This window comes from Enhydra lutris, unplaced genomic scaffold (assembly GCF_002288905.1).
Source record: "Enhydra lutris kenyoni isolate GAN:26980312 unplaced genomic scaffold, ASM228890v2 scaffoldscaffold1, whole genome shotgun sequence".
Taxonomy (NCBI): Eukaryota; Metazoa; Chordata; class Mammalia; order Carnivora; family Mustelidae; genus Enhydra; species Enhydra lutris.
Genome location: NW_019154085.1, coordinates 90,298,208 through 90,322,647, shown reverse-complemented (window position 1 = coordinate 90,322,647; position 24,440 = coordinate 90,298,208). Strand labels below are relative to the sequence as shown.

At 34.4% G+C, this 24,440-nt stretch overlaps 1 protein-coding gene across 1 annotated transcript in view; it reads right to left on the bottom strand.

Annotated features, from left to right (window-relative positions):
* LOC111140884 (LDL receptor related protein 1B) overlaps positions 1–24,440 on the bottom strand; it is a 1,957,146-nt gene that overhangs the window by 678,560 nt on the left and 1,254,146 nt on the right. The window contains exons 23-24 of the mRNA XM_022493131.1: positions 9,940–10,140; positions 3,674–3,919 (exon numbers count right to left, since the gene is read on the bottom strand). Coding sequence (XP_022348839.1) covers positions 3,674–3,919; positions 9,940–10,140 — 447 coding nt within the window. The remainder of the gene's footprint in view (positions 1–3,673; positions 3,920–9,939; positions 10,141–24,440) is intronic.

Sequence of the window (24,440 nt, the reverse complement as noted above, 5' to 3'; positions counted from 1 at the left end):
ACAATATTTTCTTTTGGCATCTAATATAATTTTCACAAAATATTTTGTGGTTTAGTTAATAAAAAATGGACAAGAAAAGACATATTTATTTAACACTCTTTTGTTCCTAGACATTTAAGGGAAATAAATAGCACATATAAAAAACTGATCTTACCCTGAAGAGCTTGTAATTTGGTGGAGGAAAGAAAACAGCATACCAAAAAAATTAACTATATTCAAGGCAATATATATTACAAAAATTATTTTTTCCTTATTTTTGTTCAATATTTGACAATCTCATCTCTAAAATATATCTTCAATCTGTTCTTTTCTTTCTCAGTGGAGGTCACCAATTATCTTTTACCTGAGCCATCTCCTTTCAACTGGTCCCTGTATTAAATATAATTTTTAAAATCTAAAAGTGGAAATAGAAGAGAATAATATCCACACAAACATTGGTGGGGATATCTAACCTAATTCGAGCTAAGAGAAAATAAGAAGGAATGCTATAATATTCTTCCCTATGTAACTAGAAATATGCTGCATGTTTGCAAGTAAGTTGTCTACTAAACAGAAAAGAAACTAGAGATAATACAATCAGCAGCAATATTTTGGATGTTCATAGTACAAAGAAATTAACACTTCAGGAGAAAAGTGATTAATGCATTACATATTAAGGCAGAAACATGTAAAGAACTGATAAAGTATTGAAATATCAAAGAAAATGAGTACAGCTATATTAAATAAAAACTGAAGATCATAAAATAGTACTTATGGAAATCTCTATATTTAACTAACAAGATATTAGTAGTGAACTTAGAGAAAACAGAATCAGTTCAGCAATTCAGCAAAAGCCAGATTGTAAAGAATTTAGGAAGAAAGGAGTTGAGAGAAATAAGAAAATATGAAAAAACTATAGAGGATTCAAGAGCAAAAAACGTGGGGGGGTCCTGATTCTAATTTGAAGCATAAAGAGTACCATTATTCTTTACTTTTAAAATGCCAAGAAGAATAAGCACAGGTATTGCATTCAGTAGAAAGGACACATTTTAGAAGTGGGGACCCAACTTAAAAATGATAGAAAAAAAGTAGCAACAGAAGGATGAAAAAAAAGTTTTATTTTCGAAGTCCAATAGTTAATGGTTAATTCATTTATTTTTTATTGAACTCTGAATCTATTATAGGTTTTCAAAAAAAGAAAGGAAGTGAATAAAATACAGAATAAATTCTTTTTATATATAAAAATCGGTTTAAATAAAAAATAATCTTCAATAGCTAAAAAACCTGTATTATCTGTAATAATATAAATGCTGACAATGGTATTTGGTGTACTATGTGTTTCAGAAGGGATAAATTACCAGCAGGTTAAAGTCTCTGTGCAAGAAAGCACCATATTAACTGTAAAAGGTAAAATATACCTTTACTTCCCTCTTAAATTATAAACAAAGTAGGTGTGAAATATAGCAATTTTAACAGTGAGAACTGATGCAGTACTGTTAGAGTTTCTTTATGAGCTTAGAGTGGAAGGAGTCAACTACATTAGGAAGATTATCTTTGAATCTGGTCACATATTCAAAGGTTGAATTATTTTAACATTGGACATGAGTTGTTACTGATTACATAGAACACAAAAGCACTAAAATAAGTCAATAATTTTGTCATCTGTATCCAAAAACCAGTTATGGAGCCAATTCTCATGTAAAATATGATTATATTTTGATCTACTGTTTCTCTAATCCAAACATGTACATAAATAAAATGACTATTATCACTGTGACAAATTGTTGTTTTTTTTTTTCAGTCTCTCATGCCAATTACTTTGTACCAGATTCTTGGAAAAGAGTCGAATAAATGTCTGCTAAATGTATGCATCTCGGACTCAAATTTTAAAAGCCAGGAGAAATAATTACAAAACAACATTTGAAATAAAAGAATAAAATAACAATATTCTCTACAAAAATATAACACTTTTGATTTTATATTATTTTTCTATAACTGGGCTGAATATTATATAAAACATAAGAGAATAACCTATAACTACATTTTTTACTTCAAGCTGCTAATTATTTCATCAGAAAGATAAGGAATATAGAAAACACATAGATGGAAATATAAAACAGTAAAATTAAAAATGTGGACACATATTTTCATGGAGAATATATTCTAGAAATAGAGAGGAGAAATAGAGAAAAAGAATATTTGAAAGACTATTCCCTTAAAGAAGAAATATTTGAGCTCATAGGTCTGAAAGAATACACAGGATATTTTGAGGAAAAGAAGAGAAATACAATCTAAGCAGAAGAAACAAAATGAGAATAGTTTATGATGTATATGTTCTTAGCTGTCTGATAAAACCTGTGTGCCAGTTATCAGAAAGTCTTAAAAAGTGTAAAAACAGTAAGAAAAAAGGAAATAAAATAAATATACATAGGCAAAGGAATAAAACACTGTATATTAAAATGCTGTTACCAATATTGAACAAAAAACACTACTTTTGGATGAAGTAATATACATTCTTTTTTATTATGATATTTGATAACAGCTTGAACAGTAGATCTAATGACTCCCATTATTGAAGTAATAGTGGTCTCCAAAGCCTGAATATATATGATATTTTGAAATATCAGAACAAGTTTAACATGATGTGAATGTCTATTACTTCAATTGGAGACACACAGTTGCTGCTAATAAGTAGTATTAACTTTCAGTGAGACATTAAAGAAAATAAAGGTAATATTTTCCCCCAAAACATCCATGGACCCCTTCAATTCTATCCATGGACTCCAAGGGTCCCACAGAATCAGTTAAGTCTCTGGAGAAGATATGGGTATGCGGCTCAGTAGCACTTTCTCCTGTTTAGTTTTGCAACATGCTATAAGGAAGACATTGTTAAAATGGGCACTGATATTTGAAAGATAAGAAAACTGAGGCTCAAGCAGTTTTATGTAGCCTGTCTAATATCATGTCTATAATGAATGCTAGACGCAGGGTTAAAGTTCAAAGTCAGATTCTATAATCTCTATTCTTCCCACTATGGAATCTGATCTAGAGAATCATCAGAATGTTTTAAATGGACAGTTAGAAGATGAACACAGCCAGAACAAAGAGTTTATTTCAAGAGTAGAAGACATACAACTGGAAGTGTGGACTAGGACCAGACTTCGGAGGGTTCTGAAAGCTTCAGAGAAAAATAAAAGTAAATGCTTTTGATAGTATGAAAAGAAGCCTTTCGGGAGGATGATGATGAAAGTAGCATTTCAAGAAGGAAGGAACCAATCTGAAGGACAGTGATTATGATACTGTAATATGCTTTGTCCAGAAGATTTTGGAGTAGGTCTAAAATTACACATTCAGGGCACCTGGGTGACTTAGTTTGTTAATCATCTGCCTTTGGCTCCAGTCATGATCCTAGGGTCCTAGGATAGAGTTCCAGTGGACAGTCTTTCCCCCTTTGCCCCCTCAAACTCTCAAACGAATAAGTAAAATCTTAAAAAAATAATAAAAAAATGACAAATTATACTTAAATGCCTCACTCAAACTTAGTTGACTCCTTTTATTAATTCTTCAAAGGTGTTTTTGGAGTATTCTCTCAAGATCTATTCTTAAATATACTGAGATACACAACACAGGGGAAAAAAAATAAACAGAAAGGCACTTGTTATTCTTCAGTCTAGCAAAACACACATCTACTTACCAACACTTGTGCAACTTTCCCCATCCACATCCAGCTTCCACCCTTCATAGCATGAACACTTGACTGTGTGCTTGTGCTGCTCACACACTTGACTGCACTTTAGATGATTGCTACAATAATCTATAATTTCACACGTTTTATTGTCTTTGTTGAGCTGAAGTCCTTCAGGACAGGAGCAGACAATTCCTCTTCCAGGAACAACAGAACAGTGATCGCTACAGCCTCCATTGTTCAGTGAACATTCATCTATAAAAGGAGGGGAACAGATTACAGGGCATTATCAATTGTTTTGCTCAATTAAGTACTAATCATTGAACTCAATTCTCTAAGGCTAGAATTAGAGCAAGTATATTATAAATGAATAGAGAGAGCTCTCTGGATTTTTTTTTTTCAGGGATTGGGGTAGGAATGATAAAATAATTCATCGAATGACCAAATATAATTCTACATGATAGGAACTGGGAATGGAAGGTTTTCATTTCTGTAAAATTTTGGAGTATACTTTGTTTGACCCCATAGAGGTAAAGTGTGTTCAATGTTTCTTTCTATTATAACTGGAAAAATTATGCTGATCCTTTCAGCTGTTGAGCAAAATCAGTTGCTAAGGGCTCCCCAAGAACATACATTGATGATCTGAAAATTTGGCTTGGTTCAGGGTATATAAACAGGCATATACATATACATGTATCATATTTATATACATATATATATATTTCTACATCTAGTGTCTGATTCATAATGATAATGCAGGATGGATTAGTTTGCTCTTTACTGGCTACAGTCATTTATTTTTAAGTTATGTAAATTGTACATTACACCCTATATATTGGTTATTGTGATTAATTCAATGAGGTCATGAAAACATCATAAATAATATACATATACACAAAAAAGGTTGACTTGGTATTTGTACTAAAATAATGAGCAACCAGTATTTATTACATGGATAGTATGATTGGTTTATAAAGAAAGAAACCTTTTCTACCATAGTCTTATAATTTAGAATTGCATTACAAATATTTATTTCTGATTCTGTTTCATTATAAATTGTAAGGTCCATGAGGGTATACAAACTATTTGCTCTGTTTAGCAGTGTATATCCAATAGCTAGCACACTGCCTTCCATATAATAAACAGATAACAATATTTTTTGAATAAAAAAATGTCCAAATGCACAGTTACCCCCAAATTGAGCCACTACTGGTCCATTTGGGAAAATTTCAAGATGACCTACTTATGCCATTGATGAAAATAGTAGATAACTGGATTTTTCAAGCACACTACTACCTATTCCTATCTATTACTAGTTACATAGGAATAAGGCTAAAAGAAGCTTTGCCTTCCTTCACTTTAAAAATATTTTTAAGTTGTTTTCAAAACCTAATTAGGTGTTTTTTGAGATATGCTAAAACAGAATGTTGTTCAATGATTGACAAATTGCAGTAATACTTATGTACCTCAAATATTTCCTGCTGTCTATGAAAATTTATCTAGTTCAGAAATTGAGCTTAAGTATAACACTTTAAAAATACTTCTACATTTTTTTAAGTTCTATATAGGTCAACTTTTCTTCATACTATTTGTCACCAGAAAAGAAGTTACAATAATAAGAAAAGGAAAATGATTATATTAACTATTTTCTCTAAGACTTCAAGTTTGGCATTATTTTAGAAGAAAAAAGTAGATTCATTTGGCTCTCCCAAAAATGTTTATTCACCCATATCATAGTCATTTCAAAACAATAGTCATTTTAAGGTATTTTCCCCATTTATTTAAAATGTCATTCTTTTTCAAGAGAATTACTGTAAAGAAGTATCATCATACCCAGGTGAAAAAACATTGTTATAGTTCTCTTAGCATATTTCAAATGTCACTGTTCTTCTGATACTATCAGTGGAATGAAGTCATAGATTTTTTAAAAAACTAAATTTACATTGATATCTAAAATTGAACATATAAATTTAATGCCAGTATTTGTGTGGCTAGTCCCTTGTTAATTCCTCCTTAACCCTAAACATGTCATTATATCCTGAAACTTTCTTTCTTTTCTTTTTTTAAATTTTATTTATTTGAGAGAGAGAGAGAAAGAGCACAGGCAGGGGGAATGGCAGGCAGAGGAAAAGGAAGAAGCAGGTTCATGTAGAGCGCGGAGCCCGAAGCGGGACTTGATCCAACCCTGGGATCATGATCTGAGCCAAAGGCAGATGCTTAACTGACTGAGCCAACCAGATACCCTAATCCTGCAACTCTCTTCTAAATTTTTATTACCTGAAAAGAATTTCTCATTGATCAGCTCTAGTCAGGTTCCTTGGAGACTTCTGGTCAACTAGTCCTCAAACTGGCTTATAAAAATTGCAGACCCTTAAGTATAAATAATTTCAATCTTCACTCCCTTCCCCAATCATATGCCTGTCACCACCCAAAAAGAGATTTCACCAAACATTAGCCTAGTTTCTAACCGCTTAGGACAGCCTTCCTAGTATGACTCCAGCTCTGTTAAAGTACCTGCCTGAGAAAGCTCTATACTGGTAGGAGAATTTACTGTTTGCTCCAGCCAAAACCTGGTAATAGGCAGGCAGGCCCTGAAACCTCGTCTTAGAACAATTACTTTAAATAACTTGCAATAATAACTATTTTCTCTGCACATTGAATATGTAATCTTCTACCTCTCAGAACTGACTTTTCAAGGACTTGAGAAATATCTCTTTACAATGCAAACATTCAAGAAGATAACTCTTTCACTCTTGCTCCCAACCCTGTGAGTGCTTGGTTTTGAGTTGTACCACTGTCTCTGGTCAAAGATATTTGTTTCTTCTCTGGGATAAGCACCAATGGCCTAGTCACATGGGTCAACCCCCTTATCACTTCTTGGTGCCTTTCCCTTACCATACTCCAGGCTTCAAAATGCTTCTAGTCTTTTGTTTCAGAGAATTTGATTTCAGTTCACAAGAAATATTCTTCTCTGCTGCAATAATAAATACTGAATAAAATCAATCCTCCCCATTTTACCTAGAGTCCAGCTTTGTTTATCTTTGACATACCCTCATAGCAAGGTTTAACAGTTAATTCTAGTCTTGAATAATACAAGATTTTTCTCATTTGTTTCTTAAACAATATCTATTTCTTTTTTTTTTTTAAAGATTTTATTTTTATTTATTTGAGAGAGACAGAGAGAGCATGAGCGAGGAGAAGGTCAGAGAGAGAAGCAGACTCCCCGTGGAGCTGGGAGCCCGATGCGGGACTCGATCCTGGGACTCCGGGATCATGACCTGAGCTGAAGGCAGCTGTCCAACCAACTGAGCCACCCAGGTGTCCCACAATATCTATTTCTTAAAGTATATACATTTCCCCTTGAAATCATTTGGAAATCCCCCTGAGAAAAATATCTTTTCACTAGGATTAAGAAAATTATTTCATTGTGTTCCTTTACTGATTTTTGTTTTGGTTTTGATTTTGTTTTACAGATCAGATTTATCTGGAGAAAACAAGAATCTCTTCACTAGCCAAAGAGTATGATTTTTCCATCCTAGGATATCTCCCAAGTATTAAGTCTACAGATTACAAATTATTTTCATACAATATATTTTTGTACAAATTTACATGTATTGAGGAATAGGATATCAATCAATCCCTGTTACCTTTTTAACAGAGGATGGTAAAAGAGGGAACACTAAAAAAAATAAATAAATAAACAGCTTTTTTGAAAATTATTTCAAAGGAGTAAACAGAAGAGGGCAAAACCTACATTTTCATCATATACAACATACAGTTAAAACAAAACAAAACAAAACAAATAAACAAAAAACCTCTTTTGCCTTTGGGTCTCTCTCTCTCTAAAAAGAATTTCCTAGCTACTAGCCAAATGCATGCCAATTATTTAGTTAATTCACTTGGTATATCTTTTATATCCAGTGGGTAAATAACTCATTATGGTTGCTGCTGCAGCACTCATAAACCAATATCCTTAGCTGGACAAGATCTTACCTACGACTGCTGGGCAAGGATCATGAAAATAAGAGACCAAGGTGCCATTTCTCTACAGGTACCAATATTGCCTATAAGGATTCCATCTACAGAACTACAGTACAAAGGTACACACAAAAGGTAGGAAAAGGAGAACCCTAGAAAGTAATTCAATCCTTTGACTAGTATTTGGTTTTGATTTTCATTTCCCTAACTTTCCTTCAACTTCACCTCGCAAAGGGGACAGTATAGGATTTCAATATGCCATAATGCTATAAGCAGGATAGAACTGACTTTTATCCTTTCTGGAATGACCACACCTAGTTTTATTGTAACCTCTTTCACACCTGTAATTCTTTGAAATGTTCGAGCAAGTTTCCTAAGCTGATGAATATAGTGGCTTGACAGTAAGAAGCAATTTTCAGTCTTGAAGCAAATAAAGAAATAAATGCAGAAGAAATCCCTTTTGCTCTTTTATTTTACTAATTCAGAGAGCAGAGGACAGGAAAATAAGGCTGTGTTTTAACATTATTTTCATTTTTCTTGATGATTGTATTTTGTCTTCTTTGCCTTCATTTAACCTGAAGGTTGAGAAAAGATAATTTCTTTCAACACCTATAGTGCATCTGACATTATTACCATGATTTCCTGCTCAATATCATCATCTCCTTTTTTGTTATGAAGAATCTGACATTTCAAGAAATTAAGTTACCTGCCTAGATGATTTAATTGAAGTAACTGAAGAACAGAATTTAAATCTGTCAAAATCTCGATTTTTTCCTATATTTACACATTTTCAATTTTAAGAGTAAAGATAGTTTCCTTCTTTCAGAATTGCTCTTTCAACCTTCACGAGCAATCCTCACATATGGTAATGCAAGAGATATTTCCACCCACCAATCTACTCCATAAGGGGAAAAAGCTGGGAGAAAAAGAAGTAAATACAGATAAGCTAAGTCTGTTACCTTGTATTTGTTGCTTAATTTTAGGATTTTGGGGGGGAGGTGATGGGGGTTGAATCTTTTTGTTTAAATTTTAGCATCCCAGGGGTACCTGGGTGGCTCAGTCGTTTTGGCATTCTGACTTTTTATTTTTGGCTCAGGTCACGATCTCAGGGTCCTGAGATCCAGCCCTGTGTGGAGCTCTGAGCTCTATGCTGATAGGGGAGTCTGTTTCAGATTCTCTCTTTGCCTCGCCTCTGCCCCTCCCCCTGTTCTCTCTCTCTCTCTCTCTAAAAATAAATGTCTTTATAAATAAATAAACAAATAAATAAATTTTAGCATGACTGCATGAAGGTTGTTGCAGTTACTGTTTCAAGGGTATTTTATAGAATCACAGAATCTTTGGAAGAAAGGACACTTATTGCATAAATTTAAAACATAATACCAGATTTTTTATCATTCAGTATTCTATTAGTACTCAATTCAGATCAAAATATGATAACTTTAGGCTTAAATGTAGTTGTCTTTTTTATTTTCAATTAGGTAGCTTCATCATTTCCTAAAGTCATTTTCTCAGTCCCTAGTCACCTCATTATTGTTCTTATCATTCTGTTAAACCCTTCCTCATTACTCTATCGATATCACCTTCAGTATTATCTAGAAAACATATTTTGAAAATATCCTTGCTAAATGTCTGATCTCCCCACAGAGAAGGAAATGTAATTTTCTTTATATGTTCTGGTTGGCATAAAAAAGATGACTAGTCAAAAGTGATTTCAAAACTCAAAAGCTATCAGATTGAAATACTCACTTTAACTAGATATAGCATGCCCAAGAAAGCTATTGTAAGAGGACTAAAAACTTCAGAGAAAATTATATAAACTTGAATAATATTCAGTTGGTTTTATTGTTCAATTTCTTCCTTTCCTTTCCTCTTTTTAAAAAAATATTTCTAGTGTAATGATTGGAATGTATGATAAAATCCACTGGATGTTAGTAAACTCTATCCCATAGGTCCATAATAAACAGGTTCTCTTGTTGAGAATGACTCATTGACAAAAAAATAATGATTTCATTTTGGAAACAACATTAACCATCCAGAGCTCTAAGTGATGAGCACAATTATACAATTAAGTTAGTTGGCTATAGTCCATCTTTTCTGCTTCATTTTCAGAAATTTCTGATCATATTTTAGAAACTTTCAACAGACTTACAGTCCCTGAAAAATGGAGATAGGATTTGATGCTAAACATTACATTTAAAGGAAATAAATGGAAGGAGCGTATGCTACTATAAGTATCAGCAAGTGGACTAAATGTTTCTAGTCTCCAGAAAGAAACAAATCAGTGAAACGTGCAATACCACAGAGATCGCCTTCATCAGACCCATCTGGACAGTCCCTTCTCCCATTGCAGAGTTTCTCTGGCTGAAGGCAGGCTGAAGTGTCATTAGCACAAGGGTACTTGGGTGGTCCACATAAAAAACTGTCACAACCATCTTCATCTGACTGATCTTCACAATCGATATCTCCATCACATATCCATGCTTTGTTGATGCATCTCCCTTAAGGAAACAGAAACATCATCCATTTGATTGTTGTAATTAAGTCACTGTCATAATGAACAGTCATTACCATCTTCAGTCAGAGGCAGAACTATGTGCTATTACCAAGAAATCTATTTGCTGATAGTCTGACAGTTTATTTTCATGACTATTTGAATAGGTCTCACACTCCAGTTAAAATGATCTTAAAGTTAAAGCCATGATATTTTCCTTGGTTTCAAGTTATTGTCTAGCCCTATTAATTAAAATAACTTGTGGACTAATTGAAAGCTTCATTATGATACTTAAAAAAACAAAACAAAACAAAACAAAACAAAAAAAAACCACTAAACAAGCATTTGTATGTAAGTCACTTTTAGAGACCTAAATTCACGTACATGTTATCTGTGATTTTGCAGCCATAAATTAAAGCAAATGTTTTATTTCACAGGAGAATAGGTCCTTCTGTTTACATTTATAAGCCAAAGACCTTAACTCTTTCTGACACCTAGACATGTGTATTCCGTTTCATAAAATATAAATGTTATTAAACATCTTGATAGCTAAGGTATATACAGACAGGTGTTATTGAAATATGTTTTTCTTTATGGACTTTGAAAGGGAAAAAATGATTATTGTTTAGCCAGAAGTTTTCAAAAGTAATAACATGAAACACAGAGAAAGCAATGGCCACTGTATATGTCAATCTTTTTTCACTCTAAAATTTTCCAGAATGGTTATGTTTTTCTTCTAACTAATTATCTTTTCTGGATTATGCAATGTTAAGGTATAATGTAAATAAAAAATGGACTTGAAGATAAATACTGGTTATTAGCTGACTATATACCAACAACTCATAAAAGGAGTAGGGCAAATGAAAGGGAAAAGAAAAATACTAGATTGTATGTGTCAGAGTCTATATATTTAGATGTCTATGTCAAACTTAAAGGTTACTAAATTTTAAAATAATCAAAATATTGGTGAAAAGATGTTTCATTTGCAGAAATACATAAATAATTTTCCATGCTATGAAGTCTAATGAGAAAAAAAAGCACAAATCATCAGTTCCATAGTTAATATAAATACATTTCATAATCAACATTAGTTACATTAGTTACATCAACATTTAAGATGAAAACACTCTTAAAATAACAAATGATGGGGCACCTGGATGGCTCAGTCCGTTAAGCAGCTGTCTTAGGCTCAGGTCATGATCTCAGGGACCCAGGATCCAGCCCCACCTCGGGTTCCCTATTTAGCAGTGAGCCTCCTTCTTCCTCAACCTCTGCCTGCTACTCTGCCTACTTGTGCTCTCTCTCTATTTCTCTGTCAAATAAAATCTTAAAAAAAAATAATGCTGGAGATTTCACTGTTCAATTATATAAATGGAGAAACATTGTAAGCTTTGCCTTTATATCACAAATAAAACTAATAATGTTATTATTTTATTATCCTGGAAATACTATATAATATAATTAGATAACAGAAATAAGTGAGGTATAAAATTAGAAGAGTATCATTACGTGCAGTTAATATAATCAAATAATCATAAAATCAATAAAAACTAAAAATTATAAGAAATTAAGAATAAAAAAGATAGCTAGGTTAAAAAATTATACAGGAATCTGTAGGTTTTATGTCTCAATAGACTATAATAGAAGATGGATTTAAAAATCTATCATAAAACAAAGTATTTAGGTTAACTGTATAAGAAGTATAGAGAATGCATATGCAGAAAATTAAAAAGTGTACAAACAAACCCAAGAGAAGTGTTGGATAAAAAAATAGTTTGGTCTTAGAGAAGCTTTATAGCTGTAAAATATTTTCCCCAAAATTAATCCCAATAAAATAGTAACAATATTATTACAATCCTATAAGCTTATCCTAAATTTAAGAAAATAAGAATGCAAATAACATTTGGAGTCTTCACAAAAAAGAGAAGAAATTTATGAGTAGGATTGTAAATGCCAACTATTTAGAAGTATTTTTAACTAACAATAGTCAAAATATTTTTAACAGAATATAAATCAACACATCAACAATTGAATAGGATAGAAATATCAAATAATCATCTACCTGGTATATGGTTTTAATATACAAAATTGGCTATTCAAAATAGTACAGATAATGGAATTACAAAATTGGTGATGTAAGGAACACTGCTTAGCCACCTGGAGGGGGAAAAAAAAGCTGAATCTTAATCCTTACACTAAAACATATTCTAAGTGGATCAAAGAAGTAATCATTTTATTTTATTTTTTTAAAGATTTTATTCATTTATTTGACAGACAGAGATCACAAGTAGGCAGAGAGGCAGACAGAGAGAGAGGGGGAAGCAGACTCCCTGCCAAGCAGAGAGCCTGATGCGGGACTCAATCCCAGGACCCCAAGATCATGACCCGAGACAAAGGCAGCAGCTTAACCCACTGAGCCACTGAGGTGCCCAATCATTTAAAAATAACAATGATAAATGCATACACATTCTAGAACAAAATAGATATGAAAACAAAACAACAAAGACTTGAAATAGTCATTACACATATCCAGAAAATATGAAGAACATATTTGCAAACAATCTCATAAATATATTTGATTCCACATTGCAACAATATAATCCCACTCTAAATTCAACACAAAGGTGGTAAACTAGAAAAATTTTTATTATATGTGAAAAAGGGGCTTTCTTTCTTTAAAATATAGAAGGGCTATTACAAATAAATAAAATGAAGATCAAAAAAACAATACAATTGTAAAATTAATGAATCAACAATGACTTACAAACCTATGATGACCAAAAATATTTTAATGAAAAAGCTAAAAAAGCAATTTGATATAATTTTTTTCCTCTGCCAGATTGGTTTGGGTTAAAAAAAAAGAATAATAGAAAGAGATTTGACAAGATTGTAAGCAACATCCGCAATATTGAGGGGGCTTCAAATCAGAATAATCTGTCTAGGGCAATCTTACAAAATCTAACAAATAAAAAATGCATTAATTCTTCACCAGAAAAATTCTAATTTTAGATGTTTTCTTATTAACAGGTTTGCCCAAATGCGCAAGGATGCATTATAAAGACGTGTTGCCGCTTCCTATATACTAGCAAAAGACTGAAAACAGCTTAAACCATTATTGCAAAACTGGTGACATCAGTTACAATGCATCCATGTACTGAAATTACACACTTGAGTGAAAAAGAATGAGAGAATTATACTCAGGTAATATAACACAATATCCAAACAGGAAGCAAGATGGCAGAGGACCTGAAATGACATCAGGTCCCAGGAGTTCAGCTAGATAGTTATCAAACCATTCCAAACACCTGCAAACTCAACACGAGATAGAAGCAGCAATTCTAGGAACAGAAAATCACCCATTTTCTGGAGGTAGGGGTTTGGAGAAGTGAATCTGAAATGATGGGAAGATGGAATGCAGGGGGAGGAGCCAGCTCCTGGCAAGTGATTGAGCAGCAGAGCACAAAATCAGAACTTTTAGAAGTCAGCTCCCCTGAGGGAAATCACTCCAGAGGCTAAGCAGGGGTGGAGCCCTCACAGGGACAGTGTGGTCTCAGAACCCACAGGGTCACAGAAAGACCAGGGGCATCTGAGTGTGGTAGAGTTCCCAGGTATCACAGTGGGGAAGCCAACTACAGAGATGGAGCCAAGGAATTACCTTAACCCGTGATCCAAGTCACAGTTGGGCCACTGCTCTTTGAGCAGGGACCCCACAAGTGGCAGATCTGGAAAGACCCCCTTCATCTTCCTCTGGGACGAGTGGCATGGGGGTGAGTGGCAGCAATCTGCTGGGTTTGGACACTCCAAACGTGTCTGTGCGCCAGAGATAGAAACACAGTCACAGGCCAGGTGGGCTCAGAGTGCGGCCAGAGACCAGGGAGATGGGAGGAATTGACTGCTTTTCTCTGAGGCCACACTGAGGAGTGGGGCCCTGAGCTCTCAGCTCACTCCATCTGGAGACTGTGAGGCCATCATTTTCATTTCTGTCCTCCAAAGCTCTATGGAAAGTGCTTAGGAAACAAAAGATACTGAGAGCAAACCCAAGTAGATTACTTATCCTGGCCCCTGGCAAGGGCAGTGCAATTCTACCTCAGGCAAAGACATTTGAGACTCACTGCAAATGGTCCCTCCCCCAGAAGATCAGCAAGAACATCCAGCCAAAACCAAATTCAATGAGAACAGTGGAACTCTAGAGCTAGGGGAAAGCAACACATAGAATTCATGGCTTTTTTCCCATGATCCTTAAGTCTTTCAAAGTTAAATTTGTTAAATTTTATTTTTTTTCTTATTCTATTTTTAAAATTTTTCCTCTTTCCTCTTTCAACATTTTTTAACTAGTTTATCTTAACAATACCTTTTTTTAAAAAATATTTTTAAATCTTCATTTTATGGTCATATTTTATCTCCCCATTGTATTTAACTTTATTTTTTGTATACATATAGGGTTTTCCTTTAAAATTTTGGGATACAATTTCTTCTAATAGATTAAAATATACCCTAAATCTAGCACATAGCTTTGTTCTAGTCTCCAACCTGAGCAAATTCTCTCCTCTTTATCCAACCAACTTATCTTATCAATTCCATTTTTAGAATTTTTTTTAAATTTTCACCTTACAGTCATATTCCATCTCTTCATTATGTCCACCCTATTTTTGTATATATGTAAGTTTTTCTTTCTTTAACATTTTGGGAGGTAATTTCTTCTAAGAGACCAGAATACATCCAAAATAAAGTAGGTGGCTCTGTTCTATTCACCGGTATAATACATATTTATTTTTTAATTTTTAATTTTTAATTTTTTTATTTCTTTTTTCTCCCTTTCTTCTTCCCTCAGTTTTGGGTCTCTTCTGATTTGGTTACCATACATTTTTGGGGGATCTTTGCCACCCTTTTAATATTTTATTCCCTCATTCATATATTCCTATCTGAATAAAATGACAAGATGGAAAAACTCACCACAAAAAATAGAACTAGAGGCAGTATCAATGGCTAGGGACCCAATCAATACAGACATTGGTAATATGACAGAACTAGAGTTCAGAATGACGATTATCAATGAGCTATCTGGACTCAAAAAAGGCATGGAATATATTAGAAAAACCCTTTCTGGATAAATAAAAGAACTAAAATCTAACCAAGTTGAAGTTTACAAAAGCTATTAATGAGATCCAATAAAAAATGGAGATGCTTACTGCTAGAATAAAAGCAGCAGAAGATTGAATTAGTGATGTAGAAGACCAAATGACAGAGAATCAAAAAGCAAGCAAAAGAGAGACAAACACCTATTGGACCACGAGGGAAGAATTCGAGAGATAAGTGATGCCACAATGAAACAATATTAGAATAATTGGGATCCCAGAAGAAAAAGAAAGAGAGAGAGGGCCAGAAGGTATATTGGGATGAATTATAGTAACGAATTTTCCTAATACGGCAAAGGGATAAATCTTCAAAAGCCAGGAGGCACAGAGAACTTCCCTCAAAATCAACATAAACTAGGTTATCTAATAGTAAAACCTACAAGTCTTAATGACAAAGAGAAAATCCTGAAAGAAGCTTGGGACAAGAAGTCTGTAATATACAACAGTAGAAATATTACACTGGCAGCAGAGTTATCCACAGAGATCTGGCAGTCCAGGAAGAAGTGACATGATATATTCAGAGTACTAAATGAGAAAAATATGCAGCCAAGAATACTATATCCATCAGGCTGTCATTGAAAATAGAAGGAGAAATAAAAAGCTTCCAGGACAAACAAAAATTAAAATAATTTGCAAACACCAAACAAGCCCTACAGAAAATATTGAAAGGGGTCCTCTAACCAGAGAGAGCCTAAAAGTAGTAGACCAGAAAGGAACAGAGACAATATACAGTAACAGTCCCCTTGCAGGCAAAACAATGGCACCAAATTCATATCTTTCAATATTATGCCTTGAATGTAAAAAGGCTAAATGTCTCCAATCAAAAGACACAGGACATCAGAATGGATTAGAAAAACAAGACTCTGGGGTGGCTGAGTGGCTCAGTCGGTTAAAGTTTCTGCCTTTAGCTCAGATGATGATCTCAGGGTCCTGGGATCGAGCCCTGCATCGGGCTCTCTGCTCAGCAGGCAGCCTGATTCTTTTCCTCTCTCTGCCTGCCTCTCTGCCTACTTGTGATCTCTGTCTGTCAAATAAATAAATAAAATCTTAAAAAAAAAGACTCTGATATGCTGTCTACAAGAAACTCATTTTAGACCCAAAGACACCTCAAGATTTAAAGTGAGGGGGTGGAAAACAATTTACCTTGCTGATGGACATCTGAAGAAAGCTAGGGTGGTAATCCTTTATCAGATAAAACAGATTTTAAACCAAAGATTATAATAAGAGATAAGGAAAGACACTATGTCATAATTAAAGGGTCTGTCCAACAAGAAGATCTAACAATTTTAAATATCTATTCCCCTAATATGGGAACAGCCAATTATATAAACCAATTAATAACAAAATCAAAGAAACATATCAATAATAATACAATAATAGTAGGGGACTTTAACACCCCCATCACAGAAATAGATCATCCAAGAAAAGATTAACAAGGACATAAAGGCTTTAATTGACACACTCAGATGGACATCACAGATATATTCAGAACATTCCAAGTCAAAGCAACAGAATACACATTCTTCTCTAGTGCACATAGAACATTCTCCAGAATAGATCACATCCTGGGTCACAAATCAGGTCTCAACCGGTATTAAAAGACTGGGATCATTCCCTGCATATTTTCAAACCACAATGCTCTGAAGCTACAACTCAATCACAAGAGGAAAGCTGGAAAGAACTCAAGTACATGGAGGCTAAAGAGCATCCTACTGAAGAAGGAATTGGTCAACCAAGAAATTAAAGAAGAATTGAAAAAACTCATGGAAACAAATGAAAATGAAAACACAACTGTTCAAAATCTGTGGCACATGGCAAAGGTGGTCCTGAGAGGAAAGTATATAGTAATACAAGTATTTCTCAAGAAACAAGAACAGTAGCAAGTACAAAACCTAAACCTACACCTAAAAGATCTGGAGAAAGAACAGCAAAGAATGCTTAAACCCAGCAGGAGAAGAGAAATAATAAAGATCAGAGCAGAAATCAATGAAATAGAAACCAAAAGAACAATAGAATAAATCAATGAATCTAGGAGCTCATTTTTTGAAAGAATTAATAAGATTGATAAACCCCTGGCCAGACTTATCAAAAAAAAAAAAATCAAATAATGAATGGAAGAGGAGAGATCACAACCAACACCAAAGAAATAGAAAGAATTATAAGAACTTATTATGAGCAACTATATGCCAACAAATTTGACAATCTGGAAAAAAATGGATGCATTCCTAGAGATATATAAAGTACCAAAACTGAACTATGAAGAAACAGAAAACCTGAACAGACCTATAACCAGTAAGGAGATTGAAGCAGTCATCAAAAATCTCCCAACAAACAAGAGCCCAGGGTCAGATGACTACCTGGAGGAATTCTACCAAACATTTAAAGAATAATTAATTCTTATTCTCCTGAAACTGTTCTAAAAAATAAAAATGGAAGAAAACTTCCAAACACATTTTATGATGTCAGCAATACCTTGATTCCAAACAAGGCAAAGACCCTATCAAAAAGGAGAATTACACACCAATATCCTTCATGAACACAGATGCAAAAATTCTCACCAAAATATTAACCAATAGGATCTAATAGTACATTAAAAGGATTATTCATCCCAACCAAGTGGGATATTCCTGGGCTGCAAGGTTGGTTCGACATCTGCAAATCAATCAATGTGATACAATATATTAATAAAAGAAAGAACAAGAATCATATGATACTCTCAATAGATTCTGAAAAAGCACTTGACAAAGTACAGCATCCTATCTTGATCAAAACTCTTCAAAGTGTAGGAATAGAGGGTACATACCTCAATATTATCAAAGCCATCTATGAAAAACCCACAGTGAATATCATTCTCAATGGGGAAAACTGAGACCTTTTCTCCTAAGGTCAGGAACACAGCAGGGATGTCTACTATCACCACTGCTATTCAACATAGTACTAGAAGTCCTAGCCTCAGCAATCAGACAACAAAAAGAAATAAAAGACACACGATTTGGCAAAGAAGTAAACTATCGCTCTTTGCAGATAGTATGATACTTTATGTGGAAAACCCAAAAAACTCCACTCCAAATCTTTTAGAATTTGTACAGGAATTCAGTAAAGTGTCAGGGATATAAAATCAATGCACAGAAATCAGTTGCATTTCTTTACACCAACAAGACAGAATAAAGAGAAATTAAGGAGTCAATCCCATTTACAATTGCACCCAAAACCATAAGATACCTAGGAATAAACCTAACCAAATAGGCAAAGAATCTGTACTCAGAAAACTATAAAGTACTCATGAAAGAAATTGAGGAAGACACAAAGAAATAGAAAAATATTCCATGTTCATGGATTAGAAGAACAAATATTGTAAAAATGTCTATGCTACCTAAAGCAATCTACACATTTAATACAACCCCTATCAAAATACCATTAATTTTTTTCAAAGAAATGAAACAAATAATCCAAAACTTTATATAGACCCAGAAAACACCTCTAATAGCTGAGGAATGTTGAAAAAGAAAGCCAAAGTTGGTGGCATCACAATTCCGGACTTCAAGCTCTATTACAAAGCTGTCATCATCAAGACAGTATGGTATTGGCACAAAAACGGACACATAGATCAGTGGAACAGGAAATTCCACTACATGCGGAATAATGAAACTAGACCATTTCCTTACACAACGCACAAAAATAGACTCAAAATGGTTTCATCCTCAATGTGAGACAGGAATCCATCAAAATCCTTGAGAAGAATACAGGCAGCAATCCCTTTGACCTCAGCCGCAGCAACTTCTTTCTAGAAACATCACCAAAGGCAAGGGAAGTGAGGGCAAAAATGAACTATTGGGACTTCATCAAGATCAAAAGCTTTGCACAGAAAAGGAAACAGTCAGCAAAACCAAAGGACAACTAACAAAATGTGAGAAGATATTCACAAATGACATATCAGATAAGGGCTATTATCCAAAATCTATAAAGAACTTATAAAAATCAACACCCTTAGAACAAATAATTCAATGAAGAAATGGGCAGAGGACATGAACAGACTTTTCTTCAAAGAAGACATCCAGATGGCCAACAGGCACATGAAAAAGGGCTCTACATCACTTGGTATCAGGGAAATACAAATCAAAACCACAATGAGATACCACCCCATACCAGTCAGAATGGCTAATGTCAACATGTCAGGAAATGACAGATTTTGGCGAGGATGCAGAGAAAGGGGAACCCTCCCACACTGTTGGTGGGAATGCAAGCTGGTGTAGCCATTCTGGAAAACAGTATGGAGGTTCCTCAAGAAGTTGAAAACATTGCTACCCTACAACGCAGCAATCACACTTGTGGTGTTTACCCTAAAGATACAAATGGAGTGGCCTGAAGGGGTATATGCACCCAAATGTTTATAGCAGCAATATCCACAATAGCCAAACTATGGAAAGAACCTAGATGTCCATCAACAGATGAATGGATAAAGAAGATGTGGTATATATATGGTATATATATATATATATATATACAATGAAATACTATGCAGCCATCAAAAGAAATGAAATCTTGACTTTTGCAACAACATGGTTGGAACTAGAGGTTATTATACTGAGCAAAATAAGTCAATTAGAGAAAGACAATTATCAAATGATCTCTCTGATATGAGGAATTTCAAAAAGGACGGTGGGAGTGTTGGGGGTTAGGGAAGGAAAAAAATGAAACAAGATGGAATCGGGATGGAGACAAACCATAAAAGACTCTTAATCTCACAAAATAAACTGAGGGTTGCTGGCATGATGGGGGGTAGGGAGAGTGTCGTTGTGTTATGGACACTGGGGACAGTATGTGATATGGTGAGTGCTGTGAAATGTGGAAGCCTGACGATTCACAGATCTGTACCCCTGGGGCTAATAATACATTATATGTTAATAAAAATAATGAATAAAAAATAGATGAAAACAACAACAAAAAACACAATCTCCAAAACACATCAATAAAAAAAGGCCCACAAAACCAAATACATGGTAGGTTTTCTTATATGTTAGAAGATATTTATGTGATTACCAATACCTAGAACTATAATTACATACACATATCAATACAAGTTTATGGACAGGTTGTCTCTACATGAACTCCTTCTAGGAGGCTGCATAAGAAATAGCTAATAGGATTGCCTCTGGTGAAGAAGACCTGAAGTGTGGAAAACTAGAGTAAGAAAGGAGAATTTTTCACTGAATCAATTTATACTATTTATTTTCCTTCTACCAAATTTTGCATGACCCCCCCAAAATAGCTCATTTTAAAATCATGATGATGAGATGTATACACGTGTGCCATAAAATTTGATAAATTTCTGCAGATGCATGATGAAAATTCTATGTTGAAGTGAACTTGTGACTTATACTCTGCTAGGAAATATACCTTCTGCTCCCACTCTCTTTCTTCTTATTCTAGGATCCCAATTATTCTAATATTGTTTCATCTTAGAGTATCACTTATCTCTCAAATCCTCCCCTCATGATCCAAGTTGTTCAACTTTTTCCCAGCTTCTTTATTCTCCATCATTTGATCTTCTAGATCACTAATTCTCTCTTCTGCTCATTTATCCTAGCAGTAAGAGCATCCATTTTTTATGGTACTTCATTAATAGCTTTTTTTATTTTAACTAGGTTAGAATTTAGTTCTTTTGTTTCTCCAGAAAGGGATTCTCCAGCATCTTCTATGCTTTTCTCAAGCCCAACTAGTACCTTTATAATTACCCTTATGAACTTCAGTTCAAACATCTTACTAATGTCCTTATTGATTAGGTCCCTAGCAGTTGGTACTGTCTCTTGTTCTTTTTTTTTTTTTTTTTTTTGAGATGAGTTTTTTTGCTTCGTCATTTTGTCCAGAGAAGAATAGATGAATGAGAGAAGAAAATGCTAAAGGGTAACAATGACCCCAGAAAAATATTTACTAAACAAATCATAAGAGACCAGAAACCTGGGGGCAGGGGAAAAAAAGGAAAGAAAAAAATATATGATCAGGCTGGTGAATAGAACAGAACCACATGTCTGATTTTGGTTGTATTTTGGTTTATTAGAAGAAACTGCTTCCCAAAGTTTTAAAAAAGAAAAACCCTTATATGTACAAAAATAAGGGTAAAAAACGATGAAGGGATGGACTATGACTGTAAAGATGAAAATTGAAAAAGATTTTTAAAAAGGAATTGATAAGAAGTTGGTTGAAAAAAGAAAGAAAACAAAAGAAACGAGGAGAGAATGTGATCAGGCAGGAGACTAGAACAACGGAATACACTAGATTTAGGGTATGTTTTGGTCCATTAGAAGAAACTGTATCCCAAAATTTTAAAGAAAGAAAAACTTGTGTGCGCGCGCACACACACACACACACACACACACACACACACACACACATAAATAAGGTGAATACAATGAAGGGATAGAATAACTATAAAAATGAAAATTAAAAAAATTAAAAAGGAATTGATAAATTTATGTTAAAATAGGAAAAAGGAAAATTAAAAAAAAAAAAACAGAAAAAGAAAAAAAAATTAAGTTTGAAAGACTCTTTAATCATGAGGAAAAAGCCATGAATTCTATGTGCTGTATTCCTCTGGTGCTGGTGTTTTGCTGTTCTTTTTGATCAGTAAACTTGGTTTTGGCTGGATGTTCTTGCTGATCTTCTGGGGAAGGGGCCTGTTGGCAGTGAATCTCAAATGTCTTTGTTTAAGGTGGAATTGCACGGCCCTTGCCAGGGACCAGGCTAAGTAATCTGCTTGGGTTTGCTCTTGGTAGCTTTTGTTCACTGGACACTTTCCGTACAACTTTGGAGGATAAGAATCAAAATGGTGGCCTACTAATCTCCAGCCCAGAGATGCTGAGAGCTCAGGACCCCGATCCTCCGTGTGCGTTCAGAGAAAAGCAGGCAATCCCTTCCATCTCCCTGGTGTCTGGCTGCACTAGAAACTCTCCCAGCCTGGGACAAAGCTCTTCTATCTCTGGCACACAGCCCCATTTGGAGTCTCCAAACCCATCTGATTCCTGCAGTGTATTCCTGTGCTGCTCCTCCCAGTGAAGGAAGCAGGGGCTCTCCCTGGATCTGCCATTTGTGGGATCTCTGCTCAAAGAGTAGTGGCCCAGCTTTGCCTCAGATCACAGTTTAAGGTAACCCTAAGCTGAGAGCCCCTCCTTGGCTCCATATTTCAGCCACTCTGATACCTGGGAGCTCTGCTGCATTCAGGCACCCCTGGTCTTTCTGTGACCCCCAAGAGTCCTGAGACAACACTGTCCCTGCAAGGATTCCACCGCCGCCTAGCCACTGGAGGGACTGCCCTCCACAGAGCAGACTTCTAAAAGTTCCGATTTTGTGCTCTGCTGCTCTACCACTTGCTAGGAGCCAGCCCCTCCCCACATGGTGTATCTTCCCATATGTCACCTCGGATTCACTTCTCTGTGCATGTCCTATCTTCCAGAAAGTGGTCACTTTTCTGTTCATAGAATTCCTGCTATTCTTTTTTTCTATCTCCTGTTGAGTTTGTAGGTGCTCAGAATGCTTTGATAACTAGCTAAATTCCTGGGAACAGACAAAATTTAGGTCTCCTACTCCTCCATCTTGCTCCTTGCCCTACTAATTACACTTTAAAACTACATGCTGAAAATAGGTGTTTATTATCAAGTTGAGTTTTTATATACTCTTTTCTGATATATTTATAATGATGTTTTCTATTGATAACTATGTGTGCAAGAATGTTACAGAAACTGCAGTTTTTCCCTTTGAGCAAAGAGAATAGGAATGACCAAGTAACAAAGCAGCAACAACAAACAGAAATAATAATCAGTACGTTGGTATCATGACAACTAGTGAAATCACACAATATGCAAACATAAACACACATACATGCATGCACTTGAGACATTTTAAGGACTATTTTTATTTGTATTATTTTGAAATATGTAGTTTAGGATAAAAGCCAGTATGATGTCAACAGCTATAGTGAAACTAAGAATCTCTGGAATCATTAGAAATTGTACTTCTTTACCAAAATAAATTTATATGATCAATTCTAGAGTTTCTCTTTCTCTGTTAAACTATTTTGGGTGTTTAAAAAAATAGATATATCATTTTGTAAACTGCTTGACTCATTTTTATATTTATAAAAGACATCATAGGTTTTAACAGCATAATTTTGGTTGTGGGATACGATTGGCAGTTAATATTAAAAATATGATTATGCGTGTGTCTGAATGGCTCAGATTGGCATCCAACTCATGCAATTTGGGTCATGATCTCAAGGTTCTGGGATTAAGCCCAGTGTCAGACTTTGTGTTCAGCAGAGAGTCTGCTTGAGGGTTTCTCTCCCTCTCCTCCTCCCCCCTTGCACTCTCTCTCTTTCTCAAGTAAATAAATCTTAAAAAAAAAAAAAAAAAGAATATGGGTATGTAAAGAAGTGAATCTTTGAGAAAATTCAAATGGATTTACTCAATATAGCAAAATGTCTTTCTAAATTACAATCTTTTAAAAAAAATTTACACTACTGAATTTTAATACTACATGCATATTTATTTCTCTAACAATGCTGGCTTCAATTCAATTCATCAATTATTTATTGAGTGAGTGTAATGTGTTTGCCTAGCTATTGAAAAATATAAAAAAGATGGGAAAGATAGATTTCTCAACTTATGAAGCAGTAAGTCTAGTAGTGACAAAAGTTCTACACTGAACATATATAAAAAAAAGAGTAAGATAAAAGCCATATAAGGATCACAGAGTGCCATGGAATTTCAAAAATGTAGAAAATATATATGACCTAAAGGTTGAGAGCAAGATTTAGTGAGATGTTATTTGGAAAGGTGTCTTGAAGGGTGTCAGTGAATATTACATATAGAAACAGGAAAAAAAAAATTCATATAGATAGCTAAGATATACAGTCTTAATATACCTTCTACAAAATAAAAAGCAAGCAAAACAGAAAAAGAGAGATAATTTAATAGCATGCTGAATACTCTTGCTACTCAACAGGAATGTGTCAGAGCATAGATTGTTGAAATAAATCAACTCTAAATTGATCTTCTCTCCATTTCTGAGTGAACCCACTCTAAACTTCTATCTTGCACATGTATTCCTTATTTTATGCTAAACTTTATTTTATTAATACCACAGCTATATGTACAAATTTCAATCAGAATTATAAACA